General features: G+C 41.8%; 1 protein-coding gene across 2 annotated transcripts in view; it reads left to right on the top strand.

Annotated features, from left to right (window-relative positions):
* TRABD (TraB domain containing) overlaps positions 1-11,665 on the top strand; it is a 32,190-nt gene extending 20,525 nt beyond the window's left edge. For both annotated transcript variants that reach the window (XM_088457620.1, XM_088457619.1), the window contains exons 6-10: positions 2,182-2,292; positions 3,751-3,890; positions 4,057-4,229; positions 7,161-7,272; positions 8,612-11,665. In XM_088457620.1, coding sequence (XP_088313746.1) covers positions 2,182-2,292; positions 3,751-3,890; positions 4,057-4,229; positions 7,161-7,272; positions 8,612-8,777 — 702 coding nt within the window. In that variant the 3' untranslated portion in view covers positions 8,778-11,665. The remainder of the gene's footprint in view (positions 1-2,181; positions 2,293-3,750; positions 3,891-4,056; positions 4,230-7,160; positions 7,273-8,611) is intronic.
* Positions 11,666-13,158: the final 1,493 nt, after the last annotated feature.

Consider the following 13,158-nt stretch of genomic DNA (forward strand, 5'->3'; position numbering starts at 1 on the left):
CCCCTTCAGATTGCACTTCCCTGGGACCATCCAATGCTCCCCCACAGCTTGTCGTTGAGCCTCCCTTTGTGCAGGAATTGCCTTAATCTGTTCAAGGCCTGGTTCAGGTTTCTCACTCTATACAGCAGATGCTGGAACCTACAGCCCCTTAATGTTATCCTAAACATCCCCTACATACTCCTCTTCAGTCAGGGTATGAATCTGACTCTGAAGTCTTGTCGCCAGCTGAAAATGGTTTTCAGTAAGATTCGGATTTGGAAAAAGATCTGTGAACGTGGAGCCGCAGTAAAATACATGCTGCTAATCAATGGTTAAGAAGACACCACTCCTGGATTTGTCTTTATTTAAATGCAAAAAAAAGGAAGTAATAACATTTTTACTTCCTCCGCACAATTGGAAGATCTTCTCAATGTAGCTTGGACTCCCAAATAAGCAGTTCGAGGTCACCAAATGTATACTGTCCTTTTATTCACTTCCCCTTTCTGATGGGACTAAATGGGAGGCCTCCACTCCCACTCGTGGATGCGCCCATTGCTAGGTTGGTTAAGGCTACCACTCTCCATCTACTTAATATGGCCTCACTCAAGGATACCACTGACAGAACAGTGGAAGTTTTTCTTCAAACAATTTTCTTGGCGCCCAGTGTGTTTATGCGACTGGCTCTTGCCTCAGCATGGATTTCCAAGGCAATGTAGAGGTAGATGGATTCCCTATATGATGGCCTCCCACTCTGAATTACTGTCCACTGTGGAAAACATTTGGGAAGTGACGGGTTATCTGGTTGAGGGGGGCCTTGGACTCTGGTGTTCTTTCAGCCAGAGCTTCGGCGGTGACAGCCAGATGGGCGATCTTCCTTCTGGCTCCGAAGTCCAACGTTCCCTCCTTACATTCCCAAGGATGGTCAAGGTTCCAGCCTGGATCTTCTCTCTCGCAGAGCCCATTAATACACCGTGACCTTCCTCAACTTGCTTTGACAGGATGGTTGTTGAAAATGGAAGACTAGTGTGTTCTCTGATGCTGTGGTCCAAATTGTGCTCTATGCTGGGAAAACTGTTTCGGCCAAAGCATATCACCTGGTGTGGAAGGCCTGCTTCACCTGGTGTGCTTTCCAGAAACCAGCTCCATCGGTAGTCTGACTCTCCAAGATTCTGTCTTTCCTGCGGGCAGGTTTAAGGTGCCCATCCACTAGTAGATCAGGGTAAGACTGTACGATTACGACGTCGTAATCGTACCATCGTTCCCCTAGGGGGTGCAGTGCCTACACTGAACGATCGTTCAGTGTAGGCACATCAATCATCCCCGAACATGGCCAATCTGTCGTTATCGGCAGATTGGCCTGCATGTTCGGCCGATGATTGGGGTCGGAAACTACCAGCGGGAGCGCACATCGCTGGTCATTTCTGACATTTGGATGCACACTTTGCGGCCAATTACTGAGCGATTGCACGATTACGATGTCGTAATTGTGCAATTGTACAGTGTAATCGGTTAGTGGATGGGCACCTTTAGATTTGCGACTGAACTGTCTGAAAGTTAACTCATAGGCGTATAGTTACTAAAGGTCAATTTTGAGTGATTTGAAATTGATCAGCATTGATAAAAATGTATGTGTTTCTGGGGCTAAATCACACATTTACTAATACTCAAAGAAGCAAGTTTTAAAAAAATTGTTTGTTAATGCAGTGGTTCCCAAACTGGGTGCCTTGTCACTCTGGTTCGCCTCAGGGCACTTGCAGGGGTGCAAGTACCCTGAGATTGAAAATTAAAAATACCTGACTCTAATTTCACTTTCAAAATATCTGCTAAGCTGTAAGGTTCACATACTTTTGGCACTCACAGATATGTGATGTTGGATAATTTTCCTCAATAAAAAAATGAGCATGTCTCTCATTTTTTTGATTTGGTTCTCTATCTACTACTAGGACTTGTGTGAAAATCTGAGGTAGTTTTAGGCCAAATTTCAGCAGAAATATAGAAAATTCTGAATGGTTCACAAACTTTCAAGCACCTCTGTAGATTATTTTTATTGCAATTACTAGATGTTTACTACTGTGGGGGTTTTTAATGTTATGGAAAAATAAAATGAGCAAACCTAACAGTACGGTCACTTGCCTCCTGTTTCATTAATGATTTTCTCCCTTCTTTTTTGCGGTCCCCCTCTTTCCTTACTAATTGTGGCAGAATGGAGTTATGTCCGGTCTTATGCAAATGCTTCTGCTGAAGGTGTCTGCTCACATTACTGAACAGCTGGGAATGGCCCCTGGTGGAGAGTTCAGAGAGGCTTTCAAAGAGGTGAGACTCCTTTCCATAGCTAGCTCTTATTCTTCTGTTCTCTCCCGGTGACTGTGTATTTATATTCTCAGTAACTCTAAGGGGTATATTTACTAAAGTGAGAGTTTTTAGAAGTGGAGATGTTGCCCATAGCAACCATTCAGATTCTACTTAACATTTAACTAGCACCTTCTAGAAGATAATAACTAGAATCTGGCTGCTATGGGCAACATCTCCACTTCTAAAAACTCTCACTTTAGTAAATATACCCCTAAGAGTAATTATGTTGAAAGTAATTTGCTGCTTTACATAACACTAGTTTTATATGACTATTTCCTATTGGTACTCTCACAATTAGTTAGCCTTGGTGCACTATATGTCTAAATGGTGCTATGAAGTATATTTACTAATAGAGTTCCAGCTTTTAGTTGCCCAAATTCTGTGTGTCCATGAGCAGAGCCAATAGTTGTAATACCTAACTCTCTTTTTTTTTTTTTTTTTAAATACAATAAATTCACATGAAGATGCATTAATAAACACAATTTTTCAAACAATTGTTTTTTTTTTTTTTTTTTTCAAAAACACAGGGATTAAGGTTAGCAAAGCAAAGAGGGGATAGAAGGTAGGGGCCCAGGGAATATAGCAATTTTTGCACTTACTTTAGAAATGTGTGATTATTCTAGATATACTGTAGACTAAATCATGATTTCTATAATAGAGATTGTACTGGGTCCGATACGGTAGGAAAGGGAAGAAAGGATCTAGGCTGTTTTTGGCCACCCCTAACTGGAGCACTGGCTGGTCACATGATTGTTTTGCGGCCTCTAATGGGGTAATAGTGGAATTAAGAGAGAAGTCAGGATTCCCAGGTAAAAGCCATACCTGGGATAACTAGAGCACATACATAGGGAAAGAAGAGCCAACCCTGATAGTTGTTACAAGCAGATCTTAAGGGCCTCCAGCTTCCATTTCCTTACCATTACACCAGTCAGATTGTGTCTACTTTACTTATGCCCTGCACATCAAGAAACATATTGCACACCCCTCGTGTATACAAATATCTATACACACACATACATACATATATGCGTCTGTGTATATACACAGTATGTGTGTGTATGTATATGTAATTATACATCTGTTGAGTAGGCAGTTGTGTTTCATTAATTGTCTTCTAGATTGTTTGCATACCTTTGGAGATATATATTCATATTTCCCTTGACTGATATTATTGTACTTCAAAACTTTTTATAATCAATTTTCCCAAGACCACCAGCAGTAGATATGTCTCAATCTTTTAAATGGACTGGACGGCCTGCTCTTGCAAATTCTAAACACTGCAGTCATCCTCCTCAGCCAAATTTTCCTTCTGTATTCTGCCTGATGTGGCCGTTACACACTATATTTGTCCTGCAAGTTGCTTTTGAATTCTCTATTTGGTATGTTTGATAGAAATATTAATAATGTGTCATATTTCAGGCCAGCAAAGTGCCTTTCTGCAAGTTTCACCTCGGAGATAGACCTATTCCTGTGACCTTTAAGAGAGCCATTGCTGCACTTTCCTTTTGGCAGAAGGTCAAGCTTGCCTGGGGCCTATGCTCTTTATCGGATCCAATCAGGTACAAAACCTGGTTTGTCTACTAGACTTTAGCCTTTGTTATTTGCACTTACTGTAGCTCAATGTAAAAAATCACACTTACATTTTTGCATGCATTTATCAGTTTGACAGCTGATTTATCATTTGAAAATGTGACTTGCTCCTAACACTCAGCCCTTTTGTTTCAGTGAGGATGATGTGGAGAAATGTAAACAGAAGGATTTGCTGGAGCAGATGATGGCAGAAATGATTGGTGAATTCCCTGACCTCCACCGTACCATAGTCTCGGAAAGAGATATTTATCTCACCTACATGTTAAAACAAGCTGCTAGAAGAACAGAACTACCTCGTGCCTCTGAATGTAATTACCTGTTTGTGGTGGTATTTTTCAGTGTTCATAATGAGAAATAATTCATCAAGAGCTTTGAATAGTTGTATTATAGTTGGCCGAATATACTCCATATTGTTCATTACACTAACGCCTCACACCCAAACATACACCTCACAATCCTCACATTCTGTCATAACTTATGTAATTATAAAGAGCTGCAGTGTGTGTTGGCAATGTATATATAGATGATATTCCACACATTACACCAGTCATAAACAACTCTCCAGCTAAGCTACCTTCTTCCTTCTGTCACTATTGCCTCCTTTCCCCACTTACTGGGTGCTTTCATCTCTCACTGTTGTCTGCCTTCCCTTTCTTGGTACCTCCTAGAAGTCCCCCAGTATGTCGCTGGTGTGGGTGCGTGAACCCCATACACAGCTGATTCCTCTTTGCCACATTTTGCACGGACCTCCGATAACAGGAGATACCAGTAAAAGTTCTTAGTGGCCCAAGGTTGAAAATCTCTGTGAATAGTGTAGGTCCTGAACACACATGCTCACAAGATGTGGCAGGAGGTCTAAAAGTATATAGGGTTGGGGGAGTTCCACAAAGCCAGTGACTCTGTAGATCACTTCTTAATATAATAATGTGTGTCCCTCACTGTATGGTAGTGTAGGAGGGGCACTGTATACATCTTAAATAATCCAGAAACCATTTTTTTCTACTTCAGGGTCCACAGGGTTGACCGTGGGGTATAGCTGGATCTGGATCCACGGGCTCCACACAGTTAAAGCTTTAGCTCCCAGGATGCACTTGGGTCCATCCTCCTCTATACCCCGCCCCCGAGCCACAGGCACCTCAGTTTAAGTTGCTGCCCGGCCGGAGTCTGTCACCCTGTCGCAGTGGGGCTGCAGGAGCAGCCCCTAAGCTTTATTTTACTTTTTTACTACAGCGGCAGCATCAGACTGTCCTTTAGGACGTCCACGCTGCCGCGTCTTCCTGCTGGCGCCGCGACGCCAGTACAGATCTGGGGATCGCGGCGGGACTGCTGCCGGATGACACGGGAATCAAGGTAAGCCGCGAGTCGCCGCTTTAGGTGGCCCGCGGATACTTCTAAATGCAGTCTGATACCTCCGGTCCTGGGGACAGACCAGAGGCGCTAGCAGTGGCGGCGGGCTCCCCCTCCCTGAGGCATACCCCGTGTGAACACTAGACCACCAGGGTATTAGGCTGGAAGCGGGACCAGCAACCCTGGGGTTAATTGCTATCCAGGGGAGACAGCTTTCCCTGTACATCGGCTCCTCCCCCTCAGCACAGCGCGTCTTTCTACTTTGTGTCTCGTGTCGCTGAGCTGTGCTTATCTTCGGCCACTCCTCCTCTGAGGTCTCCGGCGGCCAGTTTCTCCATGGCACAACGCAGATCTCTCAGGCTGTATATGTGGTCCGGTCCCCCTGTGTACCTCTCCCCTGTTGTAGGACAGCGTACACAGCGCAATAGCCCTCCCAGACACTGAATCTGGGCGGTTGAGTTTAGCGAAAGGTGCAGTGAGTATTTCTTCCTGCATTGTATGTGACTTTTGCTAGTGCTGCCTGTCTGTGACTTATTTCTACTTACTGTCAGCTTATACCTATCCCTTTCCTTCTTCTACCGCCCTAAGGTGTGTGGGGAGGGCTTTTCTGCGGACCTCACTTGTATAAAACAAGTATTGGTGAGGCCAGTCACATACAGTTGTGTGCCACACAGTACCATATTTTGGACTGTTGTATTGCACACTTGAGAGTGCGCAGGTGTAAACACCATACTGCTTCCTGTGATAAGTAATTCCTGTGTATTTACTATAATGTCTGATGAGGAGGTGGAGCGCTCTGGGTCCCCTGTGTTGGTTTCCTGCAGACGCTGTTCTGCAGGATTTAATAGGGAGGATCTATCTCAGGATGGTCTGGCACTACTAAAACCCCTATGTCACAGGACCCTCCATGGGCGATGTTTTCACTGGTACTGGTGTCGATTGCTGACCGTTTATCGGTCCCAACAGCAGTCCCTCCTAGGGCGTTTCCCCAGCACTCCATCCCCTATTCCCCGGGTATTCCGCAAATATTGCAGTCTCCACCCGGGTCCCAGACTGTAGGTCCCTATACGGGGATGCCTGTGTTCGCACAGTCTCCCCCGGTGACGCAACAGTCTGTGGTGCCTTTTCAGAGTAATCCACCCTGGGTGGAGGTAGTCTCCAGCTCGGTACAGAGCCTGGCGGCCACATCTTTGCCTTTTCGGTCGATGTTACAAAGTGATATGCCGCATAAGGCATCCAAGCGTCATGTCGTTAGTACAACCATTACATCACCTTTACCCACTTCTAGCTACTTGATGCATATTCTAGCACTTGTACTATACCCAGATGTAGGGCTCAATTCAATTAAACGCGTTGTACCCATCATGACAACAGCAACACTTGGCGGCAGCCCGAATTTGCATAAAAGTGCTCGCAGCCCCATAGGGCTCCAAGCAAAATTCAGACTTGGAGCGAGCTGCGAGGGCTGCAAGATGCTGTGCAGTTTTAACGCCGTGGCAACTGCACCTCGCACCCTTCACAATCAATTGGATTGACCCCCATAGTCTGAACATTTATTGTTATAAAGTATGAAGATGTCTGGCATAGTGTCAGGGTTTGTTTTCTCTTGTTATATTCATTATGTTTATACATACAAAATAGTAAGCAATCAAAAGTAGCCACTAAACACTGTAATCATTCCTTTTTAAATATAATATTGCAGTGTATCCATTTCACATAGGGCCGAAAGTAACTTTCATTTCTATTTCTTTTTTTTTTTTACGATGCTGCTGTTAGTGGCAATTGACTAAGTTTAAAAACAAAGTTGTGACAATTCTGAAGTCTGAATGATGCTTAATGCAGAATGTATTCCTTATTATGTAACCTTCTTACTTTACTTATTCCTTCCTCAGCTGAACCTAGAAAAAGTGTCCCATCCATTGTTGTTGGAGTAGTTGGCATGGGGCATGTACCTGGCATTGAGATGAATTGGAGCAGTGATGTAAACATCCAAGAAATCATGAGGTAAATATGTCCCCATCTGCATGTGAGGTTTATAGAAGCTAAAGCGCTTTTTTACTTGCTCTTCTACAAAGTGACCATATCCATAACAGTTGGGTTATATATGGATACTCTGTCATACAATGGCTGTGCATGCACATTAAAGAAATCATGCACAGCCATTGTATGTCTGAATCAGGAAGTAAAGTTATAGTGTTTGCTATCAATGTACTTTTTACCCTTTTGTTGGGATTGGCTCTTATCAGAACCTGTGTACCGGTGTCTGTCCCTTCATACATCCCTCCCCCTCAAGTAAAGAAAACATTCAAAATCGCTGCAGTATACGGCAATAAGTAATGATAATTTTTGGAGCTGGACAGATTTACCGTAATAGACCCTTTTAAGTGAGGACAGGGCTGTATGGGAGGCCGGCTGTGAAAAGACTGACAGCGGCATCCCGATGCTCAGAATCCTGACTCTCAGAATCCTGACAGAAGGTAGGCAAGTATACTAACCCTCCCCCCTTCATCACCTAACCCTCCTTTTCTGCATCCTATACCCCGCCCCCCCACCCCTGGCACCCTAACTCTTCTGGTTAGTGCCAAAAGCTAACCTTCCCCCTTAAGTGCCTAAACCCCCTCTGGTGGTTATCCATAACCGCCCCCCCCCCCCCCCCCCCCCCCAGGGTTCCCCCGGGATATTGGGATTCGGGCATCTGCATCTCACTCAATGTCGGGGTTCCCGCGCCTGTATTGTGGCCGCATGTAGGTATTCCAGCTCCAGGAGTTCACCTGCCGGCATCCCAATCATAGGTAAAGTAACTACATCCCGCTGTATGTGGCAGTTTAATGATATAAGAAGGGCAATGGTGGCTTTAAAGATGGTGACAACCAGGTTTGTGGTCCTCCAACAGCAAAGAATAATGATATTATTATTATAATTATCTGAGGATCCTGTCACATGCCTCTGTATCAAATCTAATTTGTTCATCTCCGCAGGCTTAAACTAATTATTACTTATATGGAGTAAGGTTTTGTGTTGGCAGCTGTGTGTTTCTCAGAAGACTCCCCTTTTGCCAGTTCATAACTTATCTTATTTGGTCCCATGGAGGAGTTAGAAAAGTAGGTAGTGAAGGAGGCCAGCATTGTATTGTCATTTTGTTTCCCAGTTGCAGTATTAACTATCTCAAACATAAATCATATCGCTTTAGTCCATTGCCCATAATAAAATAACGTAAGCGTTGGGTCCGAGATAGTTGTAAGGGTCCTATATCCCCAAACGGGGACAGTAAAGCGTTATATCTTGACTGGAGTTTCCTACAGATGCATGCATAAAAATGTTACTTTCTTCTTTTCTTTTTCAGTGTGCCTCCCCCTTCAACACTGAGTAAAATTATTACTTTTGCTGCAAAGGTGACATTTTTCGGACTTGTAGGTTATGGTTGTTTTTGTGTTAGTAAAAGGACTGTCCGGTTTATTCTCTCTGTGCCAGCTACACAGTATTGCCTTCAAAGACTGAACAAGAATTGAATCTGGGTTTTTTAATTTTGGACCATGAGGATTATTGAACTACAGAGCTAGTCATGGTCTTTCTATATAACTGGTTACACAAACTCTTGTGCTGGGTACACGATCACTTTACCTACATGAAGTTGCAATGTCATCTGAGTGCAGCACTTGGTTCACAGCAAACGGCAGGTTCTGAAGACACTGGTCTTGTTCTGTGAGGACGGACAGGAGCCTTGCACATAGGTTATATCAAGTGTGTCAGAGGCAAGAATGTATGATCACAGGAATTGCATAAACTATGAAAAATGTATTAATCCTATTCACACACACAAAACAACTACACACTTTTTGTTAATTTTGTGAGCTATTTTCTTAGGGCGTAAGTTATATCAGACATATTATTCATAAAAGCATACCCTACTTTTATGTTAAAAACTGACTGCTTGCTAGCCTCACACACCCCATATTTCTATGCCTCCTTTATGCAAAGTGGCAATGTAGTAGATTAGAGACTTGCTAGAGCCAAGCAGGAGAGAGACATGTAGTTTGTAATGAGTGAGCAATGAATATCCACAATTACATGAATGTATTGGAAATATGCCTTTCTAAACTATTCACCTCTCCTGATTGGCCTTTGTCGTTTAATAGACATTTCAATTTATTTACCATCTTATCACCATCTCACATTTATATTGTCTTTTTCACACACATACATACAGCAAAATGTCTGTCTTGTGTAGAATATTACTAATGTATAGCAGCAATTAACAGACCTTCAAGAAACTGGGCACAGAAATCGTGTTGAACAAAATTTTCTTGCATAACTAGGCAGTATGCTTGCCATACAGCTCTACAGATTGTCATCTTTTATAAACCACTGTTTTTGAATTCTAAATTGTATCACTTGCTTTGGGTTTTCCGGCCACATGGTACACTGAATTATTATATATTTTACATCCAGCTAGAAAGGATTTCCTTCGCACAGATTTTCATTTTATCGTCCTTAAGACCTGTACACTGATAAATTTATACGGCACGCTCACAATTTGTATGAGTCAGAAAATGTTTTTATTAATGCAAATAATTTTAGTTCTTCACAATCTGTATACATTCATGGGATATCTCACCTTCACAGAAAGATATATAAATTAAACCCCAGAATTTTGCACAAGAAAATAATACCAGTAGGTACGTCTGTAAAGTTAGGGTCATTTAGAAAAGATCTTCCCATGCAGTAATTTTTTGTGGGTATGTATCGAAAAAGTAACATGTTAAATGAAAGTATTTAATATAGGCTACACCTCCTGTCTTTAAGAATACCAATAGGATGCAAAACCTAATGAGTTCCATCTGACAAAGATTATAAGGAACATTTATACTATATCAGATTTAATATGTACACGATGGATGCACATAGTGCTTAATACTGTTGGGGAACCTACTATTGCAGAAGCACTTTTTAGCATGGTTTATTTAAATAACACAGAGACTGTTTCTGGGGGTGATCACAGTAGTATAATGTTGAGATATACAGGGCGTGGGACTTGGTTGTTTAATTATTTCAGCAAGTACTGATTAAAGTGGTTGCTTGAATGCATTGTTTGCTAAATGTGGAAATTCTCCAAACTAGAATTTTGTAGCAACAATGATAAGGGGTGGATTCTCAAACCACCTAAGGAGGACGAGTGGAGTTGTTGGTGGGTTTCTTTATACCGATTGTAACTAGTCTCCCTACAGATCCCATTGGTATTACTTAAGTTTTCAACACTCAGAATTGCCTGTCTTGAGTCTGTGCCTATTTAGAAATTTCTCTAAGATCATTGATGCCAATGCACCTAGTATCATGAACCAGATGAAATCAAAGTGTTGAAGAGGGAAGAGTTTAGTAAACTCAAATTACTTTAACAAAGACCAGACATTCTGTATAACAATACCTACAACATATTTTTCTTGGTTTGATAATTATCCCCTTTTAAACATTTCTGTTAGAAAGTCTGCACTGTATACCAATTCCAGACATTACCAGTTCCAGACATTACCTTAAGTAATGGTGGTTACTCGCTATTGACTGACAATGTATGCTTCCCTAATGTGTTGTCATTACTCTTTTTAAATTGCAAATTCATATGTTGCCTGCATCCTTTATACTTTCTGGGATCCTACTGTTCTTACTATTTGTTTGGTAAATAAAGCTAAGATACAAGTTGCTCTATCATAAAATAGCATTTGGTAATTTTTATAATTGTACTCATACAGAAATAAACTCTGGTTTTTATTCTGTGCTTGAAAATAATATTGCATTTTGTATTATCTCAAACTAGCCTTTGTTGCAAACAAAATATTTTAAATGTACCTTTTTGGAGCGATTTACGAGCTATATTTGAATACGTAACTTTTTGCCATTTGCTTTATGTGTCTCAGGAATTTCTAATCACTGTGTGAGTGAAAGGATGCCTTGTCTAAAGTGTCCATATTTTTATTCCACTTTTCTAATAACATTTGAGGTTTTTGGGGTTTTATTTGTTTTTTTTCTCTTTTTCGTGAACATAGACCCCAGTTAATTCTTATTTAAACTATTTTATGAAATTTAAAAAAATAAATAAAAATAGGTAATTTATATAAAATCATTTCATGCCTGACGAGTATTAACGGGTTAAAGCTGCATATATTCCTCTTAGTTACAAGTGATAGCTATAGGAAATTAGGGCCTCATTCAGACCCACTCGCAAGCGGCTGTCCGCTCGCAAGTGGGTCGATGGTGTGCACTGCGCATGCGCACGACGGAGGGAGCTCCGTCGTGCGCATGCGCCAGATGCGACGAGCGAAGGACTTTCCATCGCTCGTTGTGTCTGATCAAAGGGGGCGTGCTGTCGATGTTGATTGACAGCACGCCCCCTTTGGTGGGTATGGCGGGGGCGTGCCTCCCAGACGGGGGCGTTCCCAAGGGAACGCCTACCGTCAGAAGCCGGCCCACTGACATCACTAGTGATGTCAGTGGGAGTGATTTTGGCTCTGATAGAGCCAAAATCACTCCAGGGCTTGTGGTTGAAAATTCCGACCACAGGCTTCTGGTCGCACTGGCGATGGTCGCGATGGTCAAGACCATCGCGACCATCATCCTGCACGCTCGTATGTGCTGTGGGTGGTGACCCACAGCTATACGAGCGTCCAGGAGGACGCTCCATTTTTATGGAGGACGGCCCTCATTCAGAGCGAGCGCTCTGCTCAGAGCGTCTGGCTCTGAATGAGGGCCTTAGTTCTTTAGAGGTCTTAGTATACAGGTCCTGTCTTGAACCAATTAATTTCCTACTTTTTGGGGTATTTAAGTACCCCCAAACAGAAAGCAATGGGGGCAAGGTATTTTAAAACAGTGATTTTTCTGTACTCCTGCAGCTCAAATGTATTCCTATTGAGATTATAATGCAGTGGTTAAAAGGTTAATTTAAGCAAATTGTTAATCTTTTGTAGGTTCTGTATAGACTCCATTTTATTTTAACTGATGACAATATTATTTCATGTTTACTATACAGGGATAGTTTCCTCATTCTGGGTCAACTAATTAAATTATAACCGCAGATTGAGCCGTAGAAAGTGTTTGTATTTGCTTACTACCGAAATCTTCTAATTTGCCTTTTGTATTTTACTGTTTTATTAATTTGAATAACAGTGCCATAAATGTGTGGATTACAAATGTATCTCCTGTATACAGGACTAGATGTAGGGTTTCTTTTGTACCATGATATCTGTTGTATAACCAATCAAATGCTGTTCTCTTTAGCCTGAATGATTCTCTCCCCCGCCTCTCTTAGGGGGGTATTCAAGAAAGCTTGGAGAATAAGTGAAGAGAGATAAAGTACCAACCAGTCTGCTCCTAATATCCTTTTTCAAAAAAGGCCTGTAAAGTGACAGGAGCTGATTGGTTGGTACTTTATCTCTCTCCACTTTATCTCTCTCCAAGATTTCATGAATACACCCCTTAATCTTCACTTAGATCATGGTCAGCAGCGGTAATTGGCTGCTAACATATTGGACTTCACAACCCCTTTACATTGTGGAGATTGCCATCAATAATTAAGTTAAATGTTTTTTTTATTGTTTTATTATGAAAATGTATTGAGCAATAATTTTGTCCTGGTTAAATTATTGACCCTCTTTGGCTTATTCTAAATTCGCCTGGTTATTTTACTGCTGTTCCGATTACTGTAGAAGTACAAATGTATGTTTTTATTTCAAGGCATAAAGCTTATTTGATCAGATGTGGTTAGCATGCAGGTCCATAGAAGCTCTTCCTAATCTTGTGTTCTTGTGGTGGTTTCTTTTTATTTTTATTTTTTTAATTAATATTGCACCTCTTTTTCTATTCCTTGTCTTTTAATTACATAATACTGGTTTCTAACACTTA

This window comes from Taudactylus pleione, unplaced genomic scaffold (assembly GCF_031769625.1).
Source record: "Taudactylus pleione unplaced genomic scaffold, aTauple2 ptg000041l, whole genome shotgun sequence".
In the NCBI taxonomy this organism is placed as follows: Eukaryota; Metazoa; Chordata; class Amphibia; order Anura; family Myobatrachidae; genus Taudactylus; species Taudactylus pleione.